Genomic DNA, 22,446 nt, shown 5'->3' with positions numbered 1-22,446 from the left:
TAATACTGTCAACAGTTTGTAGGGCTTTAGGCTTAATTGCTCTTGAAAGATGGATCACAGATACTGTGTTTTGTATTATGCACCAGAATATATCAGAAATGCTAATCTATGTTGTCACTGAAACTATCAATGAACATTTCAATTAATGAGGGTAGTGATTTTATGATATCTCCTCTGACTTGTGTCAACAAGCTGCTGCACAGGAAAGTAAATAGGGTTAGTGAACGTGAATGGAAAATATCAGTGCGACGGCCAAACAAGATGTTCTGTGCGACAAAAAACAACAGACTAATAAGTCTCTCTTACCTCCATCCTCCAGGGAACTCAAGTATATGATAGTGTATTTGTTATATTTAGGACTTTACCGCCCTGAGTATAGTCTTTCAGGCAGCAGGATCCTTCCTCTATGTTGGTAGTTGCACTCAAATACTACTTTGTTGTACAAATTTTCATGGTCCATCCTCAGATACAGTAGAGTGAAAAGCTGTTCCTTCTTATAGAACTGTGTTAGGCCGCTCACCATTGCTTTTCCACAATGTTGCTTACTTTCTCATTTTTGTTGATTTAGTGGTATAACATATTCTATGCTTGTTGAGTACCAGTTACTCTACTTTGCAGTACAATTTCCATCTTTCACACTTGAGCATTTCATTCATACATATTTTGTCAAAAAGCAAGTATGGCAACATGTATTTTTTTAATTTTGAATTGCGGCCTAATAACAACCTATTGGGCTACCGTCATTCAGAAAGATTGTTTAAAGAAATACACAGTGGATGGTGGCTTTGTAAGGCAGGATGCTTGCTCCATAGCCTAAATCTAAATAATCTGATGTAGAAGTATTCCTGTCTAATATTATAAACATACATAATAACATAAAAGTACATCGCAGGTCTCAAAACTGTTGTGTGGACAATACATCCATTAATAACTTGTAGTTCATAATAAATGATATTTAAACCCCTATACGTGATCATCTGCTGTAATTATTCATCACCGATTAGAAATGGCCATTACTGAAGTGACCCTTCTGTTTATTGAACTCGACAATAAAACACACAAACTGTCTTTCACTTTAGATTGCTGTTATTCATATCACAGATACAGTCAGATCATAAAACAAGAATAGTAACTCATTGCCATCATATTTGCACCATTGTACACAATTGACCAGCTCTACATTGTCCATTACACCCATCCTCCTAGCACTGCTTCAGTAACTAATGCCCCCCCAATCGCGCCGCTTAACCCTCACCCCTCCCACAGAGTGAAAACAATAACAGTACATCCACACACTGGATCCCCTTTTAGTTTACAGCCTCGCCTGGACGCAGAGGATATGACCAGATGAGACAGGGGAGGGGCGGGGTTTTAGGATCTGTATCCAGGCTCTGCTCAGTACACATGTCCAGTATCATGTAGCGCTAGAGGACCGGCATTGAGGTTCTTAGATAAGAAAAGGGTTGTCTGTACAGCAGGGATCCCCTTTTGGTCACGGCTGGGAATGTGATGGAGAATTCATGGGTTTTGAGGAAGAGGAGGAGAATGACAAGTTGGGAAGTATGAAAGCTCAGCTTTTTGCCATTTTGGCAGAGGATGTTGAGGAGGGTCAAAGAAAGGTGGAACACAATTCTCAGTGATAAAAAAGAAAACAGATGAGTGCAAACCTGTTCCTTTCATGGAAAAACATCCCTATATAAAATAAATGAATAAAAGTAGCAACAAAAAAAAACATTCATCCAAAGTTTGATACATAATGTGGTAAAAATAAATGATGAGGAATAACATGATTCAATGGTGAGAAGGGGACTAAGTCAGATGTGTTTGAGGAGCGGGGTGCAGTCAATCCTCTGAGCTTGATGAGGAGTCAGAGTCCTTCTGTGCTATGATGACATCGTCTAATAACGCCTCTTGATCCGAGCTGTCATAGTCGCCTTGGGAAATGCTGTCGCCCCCCACCATTTTAACGTCAAAGTCCGCACTGGTGAGGAAGTGATGGGAGGTCTCCAGGTCCCCCTCATCCATCATGTAGGCTCCGTCCGAGACCAGAGTCTCCTCTTCAACTCCGTCCAGGTTGGGGTCTTCGGGAACAGGCTCTGGAGTGTGGTGATGGTGGTGGTGGTGGTGATGATGATGATGGCGGCGTCGGCTTTTCTTGGGGATATCCGAGTGCTCCGTCAGCAGCCGGTGGAAGAAGGTCTCAGGCAGGAAGCCCTGAAACATCAAAAAGTCTTCAATGAAAAAAGAATCTGAAGGGAGCAGGGTGTGTTTACACATCTCTTCTTTCACAGTGGTAATTACAGAAAAAATATCTTTCAGCCAACTACACTTTAACTCCACTATATTACAAACTAAAGGGCTCTGAAAAATCTGACAGATGAAACACTACTTCAACTTTCTACAGTTGACCTTACACAGCAGTGATTCTCAACCTGGGGGTCCATTATATTCAAAATAAAACTGGGAGTTGTGTTACCATAAAATTGTCTTCATCAGTGATAAGATCTGCTTAAAATGACTGTTATTGATTGTGTTTGAGAGCCAGAGTCTGTGTGCAAGTGAAAATCAAGAATAACTTTTTTGTTGGCTCAAGAACGAATCACGTTCTTTACGAGTAATTTGCTCTCAAAGTGAGAAAACACTCAAACAATCAAAAGTGGAGGAGGGGTCGCGTGCACCAGGCTGCGCCAATTTGATGGGTCACGACTCAAAAAGGTTGAGAACCACTGTCTTACAGCTTCTTTTCCAAATAGAGCATCAGAGAGAAAAACATTTGAGGTGTATATTATTTTTTTCTAAGAAGTAATACTTTATCTGAATTACGTACAGACTTCCGAACAGTTTCCGACCACTCAGGTGCTACAGCAATATCAGGATTCTCTTCTAGATATTCCCTCAGATCTTGCAGCATCGGGCAGAAAGCAGCACCAACCTTCACAGGACAAGCATTTAGATTTTTGTTAGTAAGAGAAAACAACAAAAGTCCAATCTAAAGTGTTGCATGTACCATACCAGTCGTTTCTCACCTTCTTTCCAGATCTCATGTTAATGAGTTTGATCTTCTCACTGCCTGTCAGGGCTTTATCTGCCCTTCTCCTCCTCTTCCTCTTGCTCCTGTTCACAAGAAGCTGAGGAAACGAGACAAATGATGTGAAAAAGCAGAACCAGTAGTCAGTGACATTTAGTTTTCTCTGTCTCTGAGACCACAGGCAAAATTACCTGAGACTCATTGATTTCCATATTATTTTAATTGGTTAAATGAATTGAAAGAATTTACCTCCATTATGTCTCCCTCCGCCTCATATTCTGGGTTCTCCTTCAGCCAGGTAGGAGGGTCCCTCCGTCGAGGAGTACGCTCCAGTGGGTCGAGGAGTCCGTCTGGGTCGGAAAACTAAAACAGAGACAGAAAAACTGATCAGACACAATCCAAAGCGTTTAGTTTTTTAATCTTACTGCACCAGTGTTCAAGAGGAATACATGTAATCCTGACACGTGTACCTCTTGGTCCTTGCGCCTCTTGCGGCTGCTGCTCTCGCCCCCTGACCCGTTGGGCATCAGAGCCTGCTTAGAGAAGGTCAGCTTCAACCCCTCCTCCTGGCAGGGTGAGAGAAAGAGGCCTCTAATTTAGCTGCACCTTACAATGGCAGTTTTTTAATTTGAAAGCAACAGTTTCTCTTTTTTGACCCGAGTGTCAGATTTTGCATTTGTTAAATTGCCTGTGCTTCAATTCTAATATTATTTCTCCCTCTACTATTTTCTCACCTTTAGGAGTTTGACAGTGAACTCTCCATCTTCTCCCTCTGCTCCTGGTTCACCAGGCATGCTGCTGGGTTTACGGATCACCCTCGTATAGGCCATCTCATCTCCCACCAGCTCTGAGCTCAGGTTGAGCTGAGCCTCAGGCACATATCTCCGCCCTGAGGGCCACTGACCGGTCAGCACCAGCGTACACAAATTGTCCAGCCGGTTGATCAACACACGGTCCTGGGACAGAAGAAGAAAACCAATGTATCAGTCAGTCAGTCACAACAAGAAAATAAACCCGGGGTTCATTCCTAACAGAGATATTCTTTAGTATTTGCATCAAGTTTAGACATACATGTTGTGAAGTGTAAATGAATTACCTTGGGCCAGTCAACTCTGAGCGGATCAGGGGGTGGAAGGCCGTCCTGAGACGTGGAGAGTAAACTATTATCTTCATCTACGTCACATACCTTGCCTGCTAATAACACAAAAAAGGGGAAAATGATTAAATTGGTGTTATTCATGTTATTCATGCAGTACTTTTCTTCACTTCCTCTTTCAACGTACCTCTTTCCACCTCTTCCTCACTCTCTCCGCTGTCGTCACTGCTGCCTGATCGCTCAGAGGACGATGAGCCTGAATCTGAATCAGAATCTGAATCAGATCCTCCCTCTCCCTTTCTTTCTGACCTACTTCCCCTCGCTTTGCTCTTCTTGAAGCTCCAGCCCTCCGCTCGCACTTTTCCATCATGGTGACTCAAAGGTGTGCTCTGCAGGTCAGCCCTGATTTCTACGCCTAGCAACCGGGCGTCCTGATCAGCTTCCTCCTCCTTCACGACATGCAGGTCCTCGTCAGTCTTGTGCTGGATGAGCGGCATGATGGGCAGTGCTTGGGATGAAGGTGGGGGTGGAGGCTGCGGGGCCTGCTGGTTTTGGATGAACTCATCCCTTGACTGACAGAAGGTGAACTCTGGGTCAGAGAAGATGGAGATCTCGGTGCGGCTGACGCCGTGCACAATTGCACCCAGCATCAGCTGACGATCGTGGTCTGGTATATTCCACCAATTGGGCAGCTCCGAGCTGGACGGGGCCAGATGCAGACGCTCCTCCAGGGAGGGGTGGGGCAGGACTCTCTCACGGATGCGACGCAGGAGGCTGATACGGTATAGGGTACGTGAAGCACGCTCCTCAGTGATGGGGGCGACAGTCTGTGAAAGCTCTGTTGGATCTACGCAATAAAGAACAAAGGATGATTAAGTACTTGTAAACTCATTCCTCGTACCATTCATCAAAGTATAATGTGCATTTATATTGGAGTTAATAATCACATACACATTTAGATACTATAGCCTACTAGCTGTGGAAAAGCATGTCTTGAAAGTGTATTTAGTAGTTACCTTCACCATGGCCTGGGCGGAGGTGGCAAACTCTCCGGCACATGGCAACAAAAGAGCGGAAGTATCGACTAAGGCTCTCGTCAGTTTTTTTATCCAGACGAGCAAAGGTACGGAAGCGTGTCCACTCAAATTCAGGTTGTCCGACCTCAGGAAGGTCCGGCTCCCTTTTCACCTTTTCCACACCAAACGTTGATACCACGCGGTAGAAGTCACACTCCTCTCTACGTGTCCACCTAGAGGAGAGGCACAGATAACAACAGAGGTGAGGTGGGTTGGATCTGAATCCAATGGGAAATTTTTACATTTGCTTAAAAAACCCTCAGTGAAGATAACAATCCTGGATATGATCTGCATGCAGTGAGCTATGTAAAAAGATGTAATGCCAGTGTACCTCTGCTGACGCTCCTGCCGCGCAATCTCCTTCAGCTTGCTGGCCTGTTCGCACCTCCTGCGTCTGCGGTCGCCCTTTGCCACCGCTTCAATCTTCAGCTGCTCCTGTCTGTAGCTGCGTTGGAAAGCTGTGATGAGCCGGCGCAACCTTGCTGTAAGTGACGAGCTGGACGGCCAGTTGGGACTCTGACTCAGAAAGCTTTCTGTGACCACCGGCACCACCTTGTCTTCAACAGAAATCTCATCGTCCACGTTCATAGGGTCAGACTGGAGCAGAATATCAGATATCAACACATTAATACATTTTCTATTTATATTACTTGGCTCCAACATTTTCTGTGTAAACAGAATTCTACAGACAGATCCACCTAAATATGAGACTCAAATTCGTACCTCGTCGAAAATATCTTTGTGCCTTGACGCAGGTTTGAACTCCGGGTCCTCTGAGTATTTATCATACTCAGCACTGCACAACACATAACATAAAGCAAAGTTCAGTAACAGGGCATCATGTCCTATATATTTGCATGTTTCATTAAGTTAAACCCTAACCCAAGAATTCCAAATAAAATGAGATGCAAACTTTTCAAGTAAAAACAACAATGGGAAAATTTAAAACCTCAGTGTTTCCCATAAGTTATCTCAACTGTACCTGTCCGCCACATTCTAATTTGTCCCGCCACAATTTTATGAGGAACCAAAAATATTTTCTGCACTTCTCATAATATAAAAGATCTTTAACTGGATGTTTAGCTCCACTGCTGCATTGTATAGCTTTTTGCAGCTTTTTACTATTTGTCGAGTGCTTACTTGCACTATCATCCATTCAATTGTTACCATCCACACAGACAGTTAGACCACATAGTTTCAGCTGCAGTTGTGAGTGTACCCTCAAGTGGAATGTAATGCAGTTGTGTCTCTCCAATGAGAACTCATCTTTCAGTCTGTGTACCTCTCACTTAGAATCTGTTGCATGTGAGAGCGATGTTCGAGTGCATGTGTGACCCCGCTACCATCATAGATTGAATGCAGTCTGTGGGAAACACTAATCCTATTGTATAACTCTAGCATTTGCAATAAGTAAATTTAGTGCATGAATTCAGTAGGACAAAAATCGATTGAAGGTTTCACTCACTCGTCTCCCAGCTCTGTGTCACCAGTATGCTGCTCGGCATCAATGGCCTTGTCATCGGGCCGACCGGCTCGCTCCAGGAAGCAGAGGCAGGGATCAGCACGCATGGTAGTGTACATTTCATAACCTACAGGTAGAGACACAGTCAAGGATGTTGGGACAAAAAAGCAACATGTTCCAGACCAGAGACCAGTGAATCTGTATTTATGCCACAATGTCAAAAAAAATTCGGAACCTCTCCAGAGAGAAAACATACCATGTTTGAATACACCAGTAAGCAGTGAGCGATCTGCCTCAGTGTCCCACCATCCTGCCGGTACCTCCTGCTGCTCCATCTCAGGCATCCAGATATCAACATCCCTGTAAAATAAAACATCAATATCTAAAAGTGTTCAAGTGAAGTTGAGAAAGTGAACTTGTGCGTGATGCTGTGTTACATACCTGATGTCAGTCCCTGTCAGGACAGACTCGGCATGTTCACCTATCACTTCCTGTTTCAAGTAGTAGAGCATACGCACCCTCAGCAACACCCTGAGGTGGGAGACAACATGTTTTAAAGTTTGAACATGGGATGAGAATGCACACACATGTACGCACAACACAGCTGATTCGGCTTCACTGACTTGTTGCACTGGTGCTTGAGGTGTTTACGGTAGCTGTCATCCAGCAGCAGGGTGTCAGGGTTGTACTTGCGGATCCACTCCACTTTCTGAACATCAAATGTGCTCTGGGTCTTTACCCTCTTACCCTTCCTGCCTCTAGGGACAGGGATAGACAGGCCTATGCAGGAAAAAGAAAACATTACTGGTAAATACATACACCTTTCAAATAATGCAACAGACACATAATACACAAAATACACATAAAATACAAAAAAGTCTTCAGTAAACACAAGCATGCACCATATTTACCCCATTAAGACCTCAGATAAAAACACACTAATACCCAAGTGTTTGAAAACGACTACCTAAAACCTGAGTGTTTTCTGAAGAGAAAACAGAATTGCCAACATTTACTAAAATGTAATTTCTCAGCCTCTGAAGCAGATAAGAGACATGAAATTAAAAACGTTTGACAACTTAAACACTTGGCTGTCATTGTAGGTCATTTCCTTTTCCCTAAACTGCATGAACATTATTTGAAAAAAAAACAACAATGCCTGCAATCACCCCTTCTTCTTCCTCCTCAAAAATGTCTCTTTGAAACTGAGCGTTGGTCAGCGAGTCAGCAGGAACATCGCCTGTGTCGTATTTTTCTTCGTTGGTATTTTTGTCAGTGAAACACTGCTGTTCTCTGCTTCAATATCGCTCCCCTCCCTGGGATTTTCAGGCCTTGTCTGAAATGCTACTTACAAACAAACTAGATTTCCCGTAATGCATTTCGCTTTTCCCGTAAGTGTTTAAGCAAATCACAATGTGTTTCATCAGTTACATGTTGAAAATGATGACATTGGGGATGAGTCACACACGTCTCATCAGTTTCGAAAAGGGAGGGGCACGAAAATGTTGCACCGGCTCTTAAATGCAAATCTTGCGTCAGGTCTAAATAGTTTGAGAGTCACAAATGAAGAAGGAAGTCCTTGTCTTTCTTCACACACCCTCACTCTTCCACAGTTTAAAAAAGTTTCTGACATTTCTATGCGCATCCTCCTACCAGAGTGGTTGAGTAGTGTTGTGGGTTCACGCCCGTTTTCCGGCGGTGTGATGAGCTCCCAGATGAAACTCTTGATGTTCTCATCTCCACGGTAGTGAAGCAGACAAAAGACCAGGATGACACGGCATATCGTTTCGACATCACGTTCACTCAAACGCCGCTTACATCTGGCATGAGACAGGATGTCCCTCCAACGACCCCAACTGTAGAAGAGAGAAAACAGGAAATGGAGTTAAAACACAGGACAAGAGTTGAACATTTATTTAGGCACATACAAGCTATAGTTTACATCTACATACCCATAGACCAGAAGGTGCTTCTCCACCCGGAAACAGTCAGTGCGGCCGTATCCAGTTCCAGTGTGGCGGTCGGAGCGTCGGGAGGAACGAGAATGTCTGGAATTGGCGGCAGGATACTCCTCATCACTTTCCAAGTCAGACAGGTCACCACCCTCGCCTCGTAAAGTGGAAAACTGCCGCGTCTGCTTGCGTACTCTGGGAGTGTCGATCACAAGGGTGTTCTGTGGGAGAGAAGAGTAGTCGATTACATATTACTCCAATCATCAATTTATTATTCAAGTATTTGCATGAATGCAAATAGACAATTCTGTTGAAAAAAATATTGTATTTTACATCCACTGATCTTGAAAATTTGTTTTACCTTCCGGTTGATGGAATCCATGTCAAGGTCTGCTTTCTTTGCCCACTTCTGCCAGAATTCAGGGTCATCAAGGGAAATGTCGTTGCGGTTCTCGGAGGCCACAAAGCTGGCCTTGGAGAACGTTGAGCCCTTGCCCTCACTCTCAATGGTGATGGTGGTGGCTCGTCGCTGAAGGATCTGGTCTATGTCCTCCTCACAAAAGCGACTTCCCTCATCATTCTCATCCATGATGGCGGCGTACGCTCCTTTTCTCAGGAGGTCCTCTATCTCCTTCTTAGAGAACTGCTGGATCTGTTGAGGTTGATATAGATTGCATTTACGTCAGTGTTAAAAACTGGAAGAGGGAAACTCTGGGTCTATCCCAGTTTCCACACTTGTGCCAGATTCACAGTGATTGCCAACAGCAGCCATGTGAACATTTAACAGGGCTCACAGGAAGTGCATCAAGCTCAGATGATTTGTTAAAATAAATAAGTCAGATCAACCGCAGTATTACAGTTACAATCAGATTACAGCAAAAAAAAAACAGGAGCTGAGGAATACATCTGATCAAGCAATTAAATCTATTATCACATAGGTACTAAGTATAAAATGTGTAACATTATTTTAAGCAGTTTCCATCTAGTAACATTTAAGGACGGATATTTGTCAAAATCTCTGATAAAAGAGCTACACTTATGTTGACAGTGTCAGATATCGCCTATTCTCCTTACCAGTCCTGATACAGCGCAGAACAGATTGTAAATATAATATGAGAACTACCCGAGGACAATGATATTCATTGAATAATGAATAGATCCAATGATCCAATGAATCCAACACATCATAAACTTCATATTCATCTCTTCTTCAGCTACTTTTGTTCTAAAAAAAACCTGTAGATGTGCTACCACCAACTCAACAACTGAAGCAGAAGACTGTGATGCATGGTGGGATACACTAAAAACTACTTCAAAGCGAAGTGTGCAAGTTGTGGATTATGGGCTGGCATTTTTCCAATATGAGACATGCCTGTCTACAACCTGTAGGCTCATGAACATGCACTCAAATGCGCAAAACACCACAAGTGTGGGTTTCAGGACAGACACTATTTTTGGACATAGACAACATGGGAGACAAAGGACAGATCTAAAATTAATCTCTTTTGAGTTAGTAAGTTTTCTTACCCCGTTGACACTGCCTTCTTTGCTTCCACTCATGCTCTGCAGGACGGCACGGTCCAGCCCAAGCTTCAGACTTGCTTTATCCAGCATCTCCCTCTCATAGGAGTTCCTGGTTATCAGACGGTACACCTTAACCGCCTTAGACTGGCCAATACGATGACATCGTGCTTGGGCCTGGAAGAGAAGAAAAAAGAAGGTAATAAGAGCTGCTACTGACATAAAATCTACAAAAGTAAATTGTAAAAACAGAAATGTAAATCAATCTCTAATACAAAGAAATCTTATATTAATTAGAATATGTGCGTGTCTCTACATTCTTGTACCTGCAGGTCATTTTGAGGGTTCCAGTCAGAGTCAAATATAACACAGGTGTCGGCAGCAGTCAGGTTGATACCCAGGCCACCAGCACGGGTACACAGCAGGAAAACGAAGCGGTCTGAGTCAGGCTTACTGAAGCGATCAATGGCAGCTTGTCGTAAGTTCCCACGCACTCTGCCATCGATTCGCTCATAAAGGTATCTGTAAAAAAAAATATTTACCACATTCAAAGTTTTGTTGGATTATATAAAGAATCTGATGCACTTGCCTCTTACTAATTATTACATGTACTGATAAGCAGTTAATAAAATACAGCTTGACCCTCATACCTCTTGTTGATGAGGTAGTCCTCCAGAATGTCTAAGCAGCGCACCATCTGGGAGAAGATGAGCACTTTGTGGCCCCCGGCCTTGAGGCGAGGCAGCAGCTTGTCCAGAAGCACCAGCTTACCGGCTGACCGGATCAGGGCCTGCAGATGGAAATCAGGAGCCATTGGGTTATACACCTCCCGCAACTCTGCCACGATCTTCTCCTCTGCGCCTGGAACAGAGACAAAAAGACACCCGAGTTATCTTTTCACGTACAAAAGCACTGATATGTGTAATCTATTTGCAGCTTGAAGATTCAGGTTTAAATTCATCAACAGCTTGGGTAAAATAATCACGCAGCTACTTTAACAGTCCATTGTTTCTGTTTGACTAACAGCTAAAACATGCCATCAGAAAAACTTTTGTTTGCGCTTTTGCTGTTTTCAAACCTTCTCTGTGCTCCAGAGGCGAAGCAAAGGTTAACAAACAAAACAACTGAGCAAATGTGTACAGGCAGTCCAGCTCCTCCAGGATGGCACATCCATATGTGTGGTCCCAGAAGGTTTGCGGTGTCTCGCAGCACAGTCTCAGTACCATTAAGGAGTTACCAGGAGACTGGCCATTACAGAAGGAGAGCTGGTCAGGGCTGTAGAAGGGCATTTACCGAGCAGCAGGTCTGCTCCTTTGTGCAAGGAGGAACAGGAGGAGGACTGCCAGAGCCCTACAAGATGGCCTCCAGCAGACCAAACTGTCAGAAACAGACTCCATGAGGGCAGCATAAGGGCCTGACATCCTCTAGAGGGACCCGTGCTCACAGCCCAGCACCGTGCAGCTTGCTTGGCATTCGCCAGAGAACACCAGAAAAAGCAGGTCTGCTACTGGTTCTCTTTATAGATGAGACCAGGTTCCAACTGAGCACATGTGACAGGCGTGAAAGAGTCTGGAGACTCCGCCGTGAACGTTATGCTAGTGTAACATCATCACTGACCCACCGCCAAACCAGTCATGCTGAACATGAATGGTCTGGGGAGGCATATCCTTGAAGAGTCCACGAGGAAATCCTCAGAGCGATTCTCAGACCTTACACTGAACAATGCCGGGCCTCATGTGGCCAGAGTGTGAATGCTGTTCCTGGATGACGAAGGCATTGATGCCATTGACTGGCCCTCAAGTTGCCCTGACCTAAATCCAATTGAGCACCTATTGGAAGTTATGTATTGGTGCATCCGACGCCGCCAAGTACAGTCACAGACTGTCCAGGAGCTCACTGATGCTCTGATCCAGGTCTGGGAGGAGATCCCCCAGGACACCATCCACCGACTCATCAGGAGCATGCCCAGATGTTGTCGGGAGTGCATACAGGCAGCCAGAGGCCATACACACGCAAGTGGAATCAGCCTGTGATTTTAATGTTTCACTTTGAAGACCCGATATAGTAAGTTAGTAAATGAGTAGTTGATTTGGCACAAAGCCAAAATATAACAAGCACACAAACGACAAGAGAAAGATGCCTTACACGAAGAGCTACACAACCTAGACCTGCAGCCAACAACAGCAAAAGAATACATTTAAACTTGTCAACACTGGCTGCAGAAGACTGAGTGAAATTGTGATACAGTACCATTGATGAGGTAGGGGTGGTTGCAGCACTTGCGCAGCTCCATCATAGTGTTGAGCAGGTTGGGGACGTTGCTGTTACTGTTTGCCCCTAAACTGAGGAAACTGAAGTTCCGCTCTAAGATGGCTCGGTAGTATTTCTTCTGGACGTCCGTCAACTCAACCTGAGAGGACACAAAGTTACATTTCTTAATTCAATAACAATCTCACAATATATTACATTATTGTAATTTGCACAGTTTTATTTGTTTATAGTGAGAAAAAGTACTGTTTACTGTCTATGATATCTAGATTCCCTCGATGCCTCCCTTCTGTTTTTATCTTATTCAAATCCCATTAAAAAAAAAACTTTAAGAAAATGTAAAGCACAGAATTTAATAAGATAGAGACTAACTTGATTGTCGGCTTAAAAAAACAAACAAATTACATTGTTTAAACTAACCTCTATAATGGTCTCCTGTTTGGGTGCCAAATTCTTCTCAACATCTTCCTTCAGCCTTCTTAACATCATGGGTTTCAAGATGGCCTGCAGCTTCTGAACCTAAGACACCAAAATAAACCACTTGCTCAATGACAGCTGAACATTACCAAACATTAGACAGACAGAACAGATGAGACAAAAAACAGTTAATGTGTCAGTGCATGCGTGTTGGTTTGGTGCTTATTTCACACCTGTTCTTCCGTTTTCAAGTCTCCAAAGTCTCTGAGGAATTCTGTCTCAGAGGGGAACTGAGCAGGCTCCAGGAAATGCAACAGACTAAAAAGTTCCTCCACAGTATTCTGGAGAGGAGTGCCAGTCAACAACACTTTGTGTTCCTGTGAGAAACCACAAAACGTAGGGGAAAAGAAATAGACATAGTAAGAGGAGGGCGGAGGACAGAGTGGACATCAAGAGGAGATGTAATGAAGCAAAAGACAGAGAGGGGGAAAGAGGACAAAATGAGGTGACGTTAACAAAACTCTTTAACAGCTTTCCAAAACCACTGACTGAAGTGAATTTTAACATTAATGTTTATACTGTATGTAAAATAAATCATTTAAATCCCATTCTAACGTCCAACCAAGTGTATTCTTAGCTGTTAGAGCAGCAGAGATCCTGTTATTCTTTGTACATTTGATTAAAGCTGTAAAGCAACATGAGCTGTGGTCCTCTCACCAGATCCAGCATCTTCAAGCTGTCCAACAGCTTACAGTTGCGATTCTTGAGGCGATGAGCCTCGTCGATGATGACACAGCGCCAGGAGATTTCCCTCAGCTCGGGACAGTCAGACAACACCATCTCAAAGGTTGTGATGAGGGCATCAAACTTATACGCACCTGGAATCAAATGCTCCTGTAGACAAGATAGTAATTTTTATTAGACATGTTAAACATCAGTGAGGTGAAATGACAACAACTGTCATCAATGACGCCACCTTGTCATCCTTGAAGTACATCTCATACTGCTGGATCATCTGTCGGCTAGCCAGGCTGCCATGGTAGACTATGGCGTTCATCTGTGTCCACATGGTGAACTCCCTCTCCCAGTTGGTGATAGTGGAGAGTGGAGCAATAACAAGGAAGGGGCCTTGGATTCCAGTAGCATAAATCTCTGAGAGCACGGCAATAGACTGGATAGTTTTCCCCAGACCCATCTCATCTGCCAGGATACAGTTCTGTCTGAGAGACAGAGACAGGGAATGTGATCACTGAAGCCTTGGGAGATGGAATATAAAAGCATCTTTCCAAAACTTCTACAAAAATATTTAAAAAATGACAACTAGGTGTTGTTCCTTCATGTTGTGCGCCGCTACAATTCTTATTCTTATGTTTCAACAGCTACTACTTAAAATAAATGCACCATACACAGATAAACGAATCAAGTATGACTTTAGCTTTACAATGAACTCTGAACAGGTGATTGTGTGTGATGAATACCTGTTGTACCAGTTGAAGAGCAGCCAGTTCACTCCTTCCAGTTGATACTCTCTCAGTACGTTACCATTCTTGTACTCTGTGGTTTCTTCCAGCTTCTTCCATGAACCAGCTTGAGGTCGTGGCTGAAGTACAGGAAGGAAAAAAACTTCTTGTTGTGCAATTCTCGATATAAAATATCAAATCATTTTTTGATCTGTTACTCTGTAAAGTGCCTTCAAATAATGGATATGAAAACGATAGTGCTTTGGCACAACGTGAATTCAATTAAATTGCCCTGTTGCGTCTTCAGTGTTTGAATCTGTGTGTGAACAGGCTGTAATGTTTTGTTATGTTTTTTTTTTAATTATAGAATAAATTCTGTATATTTATACTTTGTGGTGGATTCGTTTTGAAGATTATTTTGTTGACAGCTAGTTTTGAAAAGGGGACAGCAGTTACATCCTGTGGGTCCCAAACCACCAGAACCCTTTACTTTTTCTGGCAGAATTCAGATATTCAACACTGATATGGAGCATAACACCAATGCCATGACTTCACCTGAAACAGATGATGAAACCTCACTGTTTCAGTATAATTACATTTTTTACATTTTTGTAAGTATAAACTTCAAACTATGCATATAAATTAGTGATAAGAAATAAACAGAAGTTAAAAATCGCTCCTAGTCTCCTTGCACTTGACAACTTACCGTTCTCTTCAGGCGAGGTTGTCGGTTTACGATTTTGCCGAACTCTTCCACCTTGCCTTCGTCCACGTCTTCCTTCAGCTCCCAAGTGGCATCTTCATAAGGCAGCGAGCACCACTTCACCAGATAGTAGATAACAGGCTTGAGTAGAAAAAAGGAAATAAAGTATTTAACTACTGTAAATATGCAACTTCATGAGGAAACAAGGGTTTTCAATTAATTATCAACCATATTTTAATTTGTCCTGCCAGTTTCATAATGAATGTAATTAATTTTTACGCTTTACACTCCAACTTAGTGTGTGCAACACTATTTGTAGCGTGCTTGCTCATGCTGATGCGCTACTTCATGCTCGCCCTATGGTCCATAAGGTTCTTACCATCCATACAGACAATGATATGTCATAGTTTCAGCAGCAGTTGTGTCAATCAATGCTGTTCTTTCTCTTACGTGAGATCATTTCACTTAAGAGATTGTAGATTGAATTCATTCTGTGGGAAACGCCACATAGCCAAGAGAGGAGTCGCAAATCTCTTCTCCAATTGAAAAGGGCAAGATATGGATCCATTCTCTCACCTCGCCGTTGTCCTTGTCCACACTATGAGACACATCCAGGATCCTGTCCGCCTCCATGTAGTCAGGGTTAAAAGGCTCCTCCTCCTGAGGAGAACCACAGGATCAGAGACAGCACAAATATATCACAAATTTGTAGTCCAAGCAGTTGAACTAAAACAAAGAGGTGTGTCCCTCTCACCTCCTGGAAGATGTGCCTCATTTGTGCATGTTTTGTCTTGAACCTCTTGAGCTTTTGATGGATCCTCTTATCTTTCTCTAGTTGCTCCAAACTGGCCCACTCACAGTGTAAGTATGAACTGAGAACAGAAGAGTCAGGTTTTACACATTTAAATGCCTACTCAAGAAATAAAAACTATGGCCAAAGTAATAAACTAAGATAAAGAAACCTACTAGTTTTTGTATTTTACAAAGAATTCCTCCACATTTGTGTACTGGCCTTGACACACCTTGAAGAGAGGAAGGAGTTTTTAGGATGTGATTCACAAAATGAACACAACATTTTAAATGTATTAAACATACTTCTTTTTTGGTTAATCTGATGGACAAGATTTTGTCGACAATAGCAGCATCTTCTTCACTTGGGTTTTCCTGCAAAAATAAAAAGTAACGCACTAATAAGATGCAAATTAGGGGCTGTAAAATGTGTATCACAAAAATAAACAATAACCTTTTCCAACAAATTTAAGAACTTTTATTTTAATCACTCCTGAGAGGAAATATCTGTGTTACAATAGTTTCACACTCACCACAAAGAACTGCATGCTGGGCTGTCCATCACCATCCAGCTCCATTTCCTGTTTCAGCTGCGCTGCAGTGTTGCCACTGATAGAGGCCACAGCTGCTGCAGTTGTCGTAACGTCTACATCTTCCTGCTCATCCTCGTCGTCTGTTATCTTGATATCCAGGTCTTCTGTGTATTTCTTCCTCTTCACCACGCGATTGGAGCGCCTCTTCTGGCCAGAATAAGAAGCAAAGCTTGAGTGTGTTCGTAATTGTCTGTCATCTTCAAGCAACAAATACACACGCACACACAACCATACACAACAACAAGCATCCATAAGGGACAGATAAGATCAAGTGTTTAACTATAACTGGGTACAGTGTTTTTTACACTTAAAATCAGTTTCATCATTTGTGACAGTATCATAAGTTTCTCTTATCAGTGTGTTTACATATGAACAGTTTAAGTCATGTTTTCAGTAATCAATTACACGTGTGATACATTTCAAGACTTTGACAGAAAACTGAAGCTCTGCTACCGATGTGCTGCTTTCACAAATCAGCCTGTACAGACACTTCATACAGCTGAGACCAGGGGCTGTAAAATAAAGCCTTTTCAGACATGATGTCTGGACTATAGGGTCTGGACTTTGTGTGGATGTTGCCTTTCACATATGAGGAACACAGCAGGAGATTCTCCAATCAGGCACATTCTCAATAGCAGGAAAATCTCTCTAGCGTTCAGGTGAGGGGTGGTTTCTGGGTAGAGCGTGCAGGAAGCAGGACGTAACATATAACTTCAACTCCGGAGATCATGCGTTTTTGTTTACAGCACATTGACACTTGCATTGGCCCTAATCAACAAAAGCGCTCAAATCTCTTCTTCCCAAGTTAACATATTCTTTAGAGTCTTCTACATGTATGGCATTTCTATTTTTTATCCTGAGATACGTTTTTTCAGTCTTGCGTCTGTGGCATGCTAGAAACATCATTATTGTGGCCACTCGCTTGATGTGAATTCTCCAGATAATCTGCTGCTGTGTCCACACATGGGGTCATTCGGACATTATCCAGAGTTTTTACAAAAGGGCTGGCGGGGAAAAACTCCAGAGAATGTCCAGAGACTCTCACTTTGACATTGGCGCTCTCAATTTCATGAAAGGATCCGGAGTTCAGTGCAGGTCTGAAAGCAGCTCAGGAGTTCACTTTACCCGACCATGATTTTTGCTCTCACACTGGCAGGCACAACATTTTCACTTGTTCAACCACAATATCAAACTTTTGGGAGAGTTGGCAGAGAGTCGTCTTTATGTTCAATTAATTGTTGTGATGACATTTTGAGAAAACTGAGGTGTTACCATGAACATATGTTTGTGCACATACCGTAATCAAGTCATCATCCAGTGCAGCAGGTGAGGCAGGACTCAACTCCCCATCAGAATGATCTGAGGAAGCGTTTCTCTTTCTTTTCTTTGCTCCCACTAGAGTTATAGTGCTGCAAGTGGAGGAGAGAATGATGGAATAAACACTGTTTTCAATAAGGATACATTTCCAAACTATAATATAAAAATAGTTGTATTTAAAATAAATTGCTTTATCATCTGCACAGTACTTACTTTGTCTTAGTCTTGCTTTTACTCTTGTTGCCAGTCCCAGGTATCACTGTGCCTCCAGCCACTCCAGCTGTTCCTGGTGTCTTCACTTTGCTCTTTTTGTCACCTCCACCTACAGTTTTGTGTGTTGCTCCTCCAGCGACAGGACTTTTCTTCTTGCTCCCTCCTCCGCTGCTCTTTTTTTTGTTAGAAGACACCACAGTAACAGTGCCCCCAATCTCAGGAGAGGTCTGGGTTGATGGGAGCTCGTCCTGGTTCAGGACTCTAGGCAGGTTCTTCTCGCCGCGTGCTTTGGCCCGTGCTATAGCTTCGGCCACAATACGGTTTGCCTTCTCCTGCTTACATAGGATTTCTACTCGCCGGACAGAGGCAGGCTCGCCGGAGGCCTTGGTGATACGAATGGCCTGGGATTGAGTGGTGGTAGTGGAGGGACCTGCCGTCGAGGTGTTGATGACCTTCATCACAGAGACTGTGCCGCCACCCGAGGATGCTGAGCTCGTCTGAGTGAACGTAAAATGTTGTCAGGTTTTATCAGAAGCTTCCTTGATATGTATATAAAATAAAAATAACGTCTATTCAAAGGTGGAGGTCTACCTGTGGCTGCAGAATCATTTTGAGTGGCACTGCAACTCTTTGACCTCCTTGGCCCTGTGAGATCTGCAACACCTGTGGGCTACCAGTATTTCCGGTTCCTGAAACCAGCTGATACTGTGATGATGAAAATAAAGACATGTCAAGTTAGATGTAACACATTAAAGCCGTAATATGATCAGTGAATATCAGCTTGTTTGGTGTCGAATCAACAATCACATTTAAAGCAATATTGATTTCATATTTGGAGCTGAGGCACCTCGACCAGAAGTGTTTTCCTCTGCTTCTTTTCGTTAAGCAAAGCTAGGCTAAACTAATCATGAATCATCTTCCGTTCTGAATCCACAGATTTTAGAAATCAATCTTTTATTTTCCAACTCTAGATAGGCAGCAAATGAAATATTTCACTAAAAGCAGCTGTAATGCTTCAGTGTTGGTGCAAATACAGACTGGAAAACAACAATGAACTACAAAGATGCATAACCAAGATCTATATGGATTCTTTGAATGGTAGAAATGTACTATCACCGATACAATCCCTTGGATAATACTGGTGGATATTTGCTACTTTCCAATATGAATCAGTTAAATCTCATGTAAGGATGACATGAAGAAATTTGATATGAAATCCATAAACTCCAATAATATTAGTCGCACAGAGACATTGTGGGCCGTTGTGGCATGCATTTTGCCACGCAGCAACATATCACAGGGGTCAGATTTCAGAATACAGATTTGCAATAACTGAATAACCGGTAATGGTTGAAAACGTAACTTCACGTAAACAGATGTCAATATTGAGTATATTGGGGAAAAAAGCATTTGCATCAGTAACATTCAAGATTGTCAAAACCCCTTATAACTGTATGAATAGAGAACGGTCCGTTTGCATCAATTCTTATAAGAACAGAGAGCATTATCTGACTTCAAGAGAGACGATCTGAGCTCAGAGTAATTGGAAAAGAAATTGCAGCCAACACTAAACAGTAAAATCACTTTCTCACCTTAACTCCTCCTTGTTGGTTGGGCTGCTGCTGCACCTGCAGCTGAATAGTGAGGACTTTGGGCCCTCCAGCCTGACCTCCAGCTCGAGCCTGGGTCAGTGCAGCTAGCTGGCTTCCCTGGAGTACCAGTTTGCCTCCAGGGAGCTGACCCAAAACTAATCTCGTCTGCCCACCTTGAGCTGCTTGAACCTGTGCAACCTGCTGCTGGACTGTCAAAGTTTGACCCACTGAGCCAGCCTGGGAGGGCTGCTGGAGAACCAAGGTGATTCGTTTTGGTTCACCTCCCTAGAATCACATTGAGGATGAGAATTAGCATGAAAGTCATAGACTGGCCTCAATATACAGCATATGAAATTCACTCACAATCATAGTAGTAAATCACCACCTGCTGTAGTGCTGGGTAATACCTTGTGATGTGTAGAGTCAGAAGAGGTGGTGCTTACCTGCGTTTGGCCCTGCATGGCTGGCTGGAGCTGCACCTGGATCTGAGCTGTTTGGGCCTGTGGCTGAACTTGGACTTGAGTCTGGCCTTGAGCTGGGATCTGCAGTTGAACCTGCTGGCCTTGGGTCTGCTGCACCTGCTGGGGCATGGAAGTGAGCAGCAAATGTTTCACTGGCCCATTGGGCAACTGTAGCAACCTCTGCACCCCAGCACCCACCTTGACTTGAGCTTGTCCTGGGCTTGCCTGATTCAAGACCGTTCCCCCCTGCAGTATGGACATGCCAGGTTTGAGAGGAGTTCCAGACAACACACGAATAACCTTTCCACTGGTCTGGCCCGTGGCTCCTGATACAGTCTGCAGGACCTGGGCTTGACCCTGCGGCCCTTTGAGAATAACAATTTTACCACCGGCCTGCTGTGTGATGGCAGCTAACTGCTGGGGAGTGAGATGGTGTGTTATCTGTGTGAGCTGCTGGGTTGTGAGCTGCTGTGTTGTGGCAGTAGTTGTGGTAGTAGTTGTGGCCGGAGAGCTGGAAACTGTCAGAGGAGAGCTCAGCAGGACAGTACTACTGGACGCCATGCTGGTGTTGGCAATGGTTATGTTGGTCTGGGTTTGGATCTGAGGTACAGTATCAGCGGGGGCAGGGGCCACGGTAGGAGCCACAGCTATGGAAAAAGTCTGAGCAGTTGTCCCGGGCACTGACTGCTGTGCAAGGACTTGAACAGGGGTAGGGTCAGGGATGGCGGGAGCTGCTACAGGAACGCTGAGGCCTGCACTGACCGTGAGCTCAGGATTAGGCTCAGGCTCAGCCGGCGGGTCCACCTGGCCCAACGCCAGCTTGAGGGCCTCCTCCACAGGGTCTGTGGAGCCCTGAGAGAACGAGTCGTCCGGTAGGGCATCCAGGTTAAACAGGGGAGTGTCCTCAAAGAGGTCCATGATGGGATCTGCCATCTTGCCCACTCCACACAGGGAGACGGGCACAGTGATTAAAAGACTCCGAGATGGAAGCAAATAGTCGTCAACAATTTTTCCCTAATCTTAGGTAAACAGCTGGAAAAAGAGGAAACAGACTGATGTCAAGAAAGCACAAATTCTGAACTTGATAGTTTTCAAACAAATGCTATAGTGATTACTATATATTCCAAGTTTGTGTCATACCTATAATTAGCTCATTTAAAAAAGCAGCTAATTCAATGGCTTGTGAAAAAATTGTTTCAAAGGAGCAAGGAGCAGACATGGTTTTGGCAAACATGGCCCCTTTCATATATTATGTTTCATTGCTGTATATCAACATCACAAACTCATTAAAGGAAGTCAGGCTCTAGCGGCTCAGAAAGAGCATCTAAAACTGACTAGAACATTGATAACTTGATAGTAAACACTTGTATTTGTCTACTTCAGAGCTGTGACTGACTCTTAAACTCTGCTGAGCTGAGAGCTTCTAGCTCACTCCTTCATCTAACAAATATAAAGTCTAAACAAAAGGGTTAAATGACACATGAAGCCCAGTGAACGAAAAAACTGCACCTGGATGATAAAATACATTGTTTTGGGATTAAACATCGAACTCGTGATCACGTCCTGAAAATGCTTCAAAGTGCACGATCGGATAACATGTAAATAAAGACCATAAAGGCAGGCAGTTATAATAGTAGAGCACAGAGCTCGAGTGTCCAGGAAACATTGAGTGAATAGAGATAGTTGTTGGTGAGGTGGGATGAGGAGGGTAGTGATGCTGGAGAGATGAGCTGCTCTCCCCTCTCTCTCCCTCTCTCTCTCTCTCACAAAACCGTCTGTTAGCATTAGCTTGCACCGCCACCAAGATGTGCCTGTTACAAAAGGCGTGTGCGAAAGCGTAAACACACTCGGCCTCATAAACACGGCGTTATGTCGGTTTGTGGTCGTTAGCTCGCTTCTCTGTCATTTACTACCAAGCATTCAGTCTACCGGACTCTTATCAACAAACCGGACCAAACCAAAGCAACGTGCCACAATAACCATTGCCCGTCAACGTTCACACACGGGTTATAGGCCGCGTTGCTGTTTCGCTTGGCCTGCGTCTAATTTCCGGCACAATTACCTGAAAATAACCGTCGTATCCCCTCCCCTAAGTCTCGCAGTAATGATTTCGGGGTGCTAAATTTACCTTTGCATCGACACACATGGCTTTCTCCGTCTCACAACACTGTGCGATTACAGGAAACGAGCAGGGAAGAGCAGGAACTCACATTCTTGCCAGAGAAAGCGTACAGCGCGTGCCCCTCGGACGCTGCTGCGCCGCGATTGGTCCGTTCCCGCGTGAGCCGGCAGCACACGCCGTTCTCATTGGCTGACGCAGCCCTCCGTCAGGCGCACGGCCTCCGCTGGGCGGGATGTGAGGCGCAGTTCGGTTGAGAGGACAATAAATGCGGCCTAGCTGGGATCGTTTGACTGAGGGATCTTCATCATCGTCGTCTCACTTCCTCTCAGGCTGGTTCTGTAAAGCACAGGCCCGTCGGAGCGGAGCGGAGGGAAAC

The 22,446-nt window shown here is 43.9% G+C and overlaps 1 protein-coding gene across 2 annotated transcripts; it reads right to left on the bottom strand.

Moving 5' to 3' along the window:
- Positions 1-1,068: 1,068 nt before the first annotated feature.
- On the bottom strand, positions 1,069-22,196 carry chd8 (chromodomain helicase DNA binding protein 8). Of its 2 annotated transcripts, none has more exons than XM_034614788.1 (39): positions 22,077-22,196; positions 19,931-20,980; positions 19,488-19,772; positions 18,487-18,600; positions 17,896-18,392; positions 17,663-17,774; positions 16,306-16,509; positions 16,079-16,147; positions 15,950-16,005; positions 15,738-15,855; positions 15,560-15,643; positions 14,987-15,124; positions 14,299-14,420; positions 13,797-14,040; positions 13,538-13,714; positions 13,054-13,197; positions 12,824-12,922; positions 12,386-12,545; positions 10,786-10,996; positions 10,462-10,657; positions 10,142-10,312; positions 8,976-9,266; positions 8,615-8,835; positions 8,316-8,518; positions 7,286-7,442; positions 7,104-7,193; positions 6,919-7,022; positions 6,666-6,789; positions 5,924-5,996; positions 5,532-5,797; positions 5,141-5,373; positions 4,312-4,971; positions 4,125-4,222; positions 3,763-3,984; positions 3,499-3,594; positions 3,278-3,391; positions 3,027-3,128; positions 2,828-2,932; positions 1,069-2,214 (listed from the first exon to the last, which is right to left on the bottom strand). In XM_034614788.1, exons 2-39 carry the CDS (start codon positions 20,879-20,881, stop codon positions 1,843-1,845), a joined length of 7,683 nt encoding a protein of 2,560 aa, XP_034470679.1. In that variant the 5' UTR covers positions 20,882-20,980; positions 22,077-22,196; the 3' UTR covers positions 1,069-1,842. The 2 variants fall into 2 exon arrangements, with proteins under 2 accessions (XP_034470679.1, XP_034470680.1); XM_034614789.1 differs by having other exon boundaries at positions 1,843-2,214; positions 4,125-4,219.
- Between the last annotated feature and the right edge of the window lie 250 nt (positions 22,197-22,446).

Source organism: Hippoglossus hippoglossus, chromosome 17 (genome assembly GCF_009819705.1).
Source record: "Hippoglossus hippoglossus isolate fHipHip1 chromosome 17, fHipHip1.pri, whole genome shotgun sequence".
Classification (NCBI taxonomy): Eukaryota; Metazoa; Chordata; class Actinopteri; order Pleuronectiformes; family Pleuronectidae; genus Hippoglossus; species Hippoglossus hippoglossus.
The sequence above is the reverse complement of the archived record's forward strand: the minus strand, read 5'-3'. Positions and strand labels throughout refer to the sequence as shown.

What these genes read in the sequence shown, in the direction of transcription:
- chd8 (XM_034614788.1), bottom strand. Translation starts at nt 20,881, where the DNA reads ATGGCAGATCCCATCATGGACCTCTTTGAGGACACTCCCCTGTTTAAC. An exon ending in AACAGGAGACCATTATAGAG is followed by an intron (nt 12,546 to 12,823) that starts GTTAGTTTAAAC and finishes GTGTCCTCTCAG; the next exon opens with GTTGAGTTGACGGACGTCCA. An exon ending in CCACCCCTACCTCATCAATG is followed by an intron (nt 10,997 to 12,385) that starts GTACTGTATCAC and finishes TCTCTGTTCCAG; the next exon opens with GCGCAGAGGAGAAGATCGTG.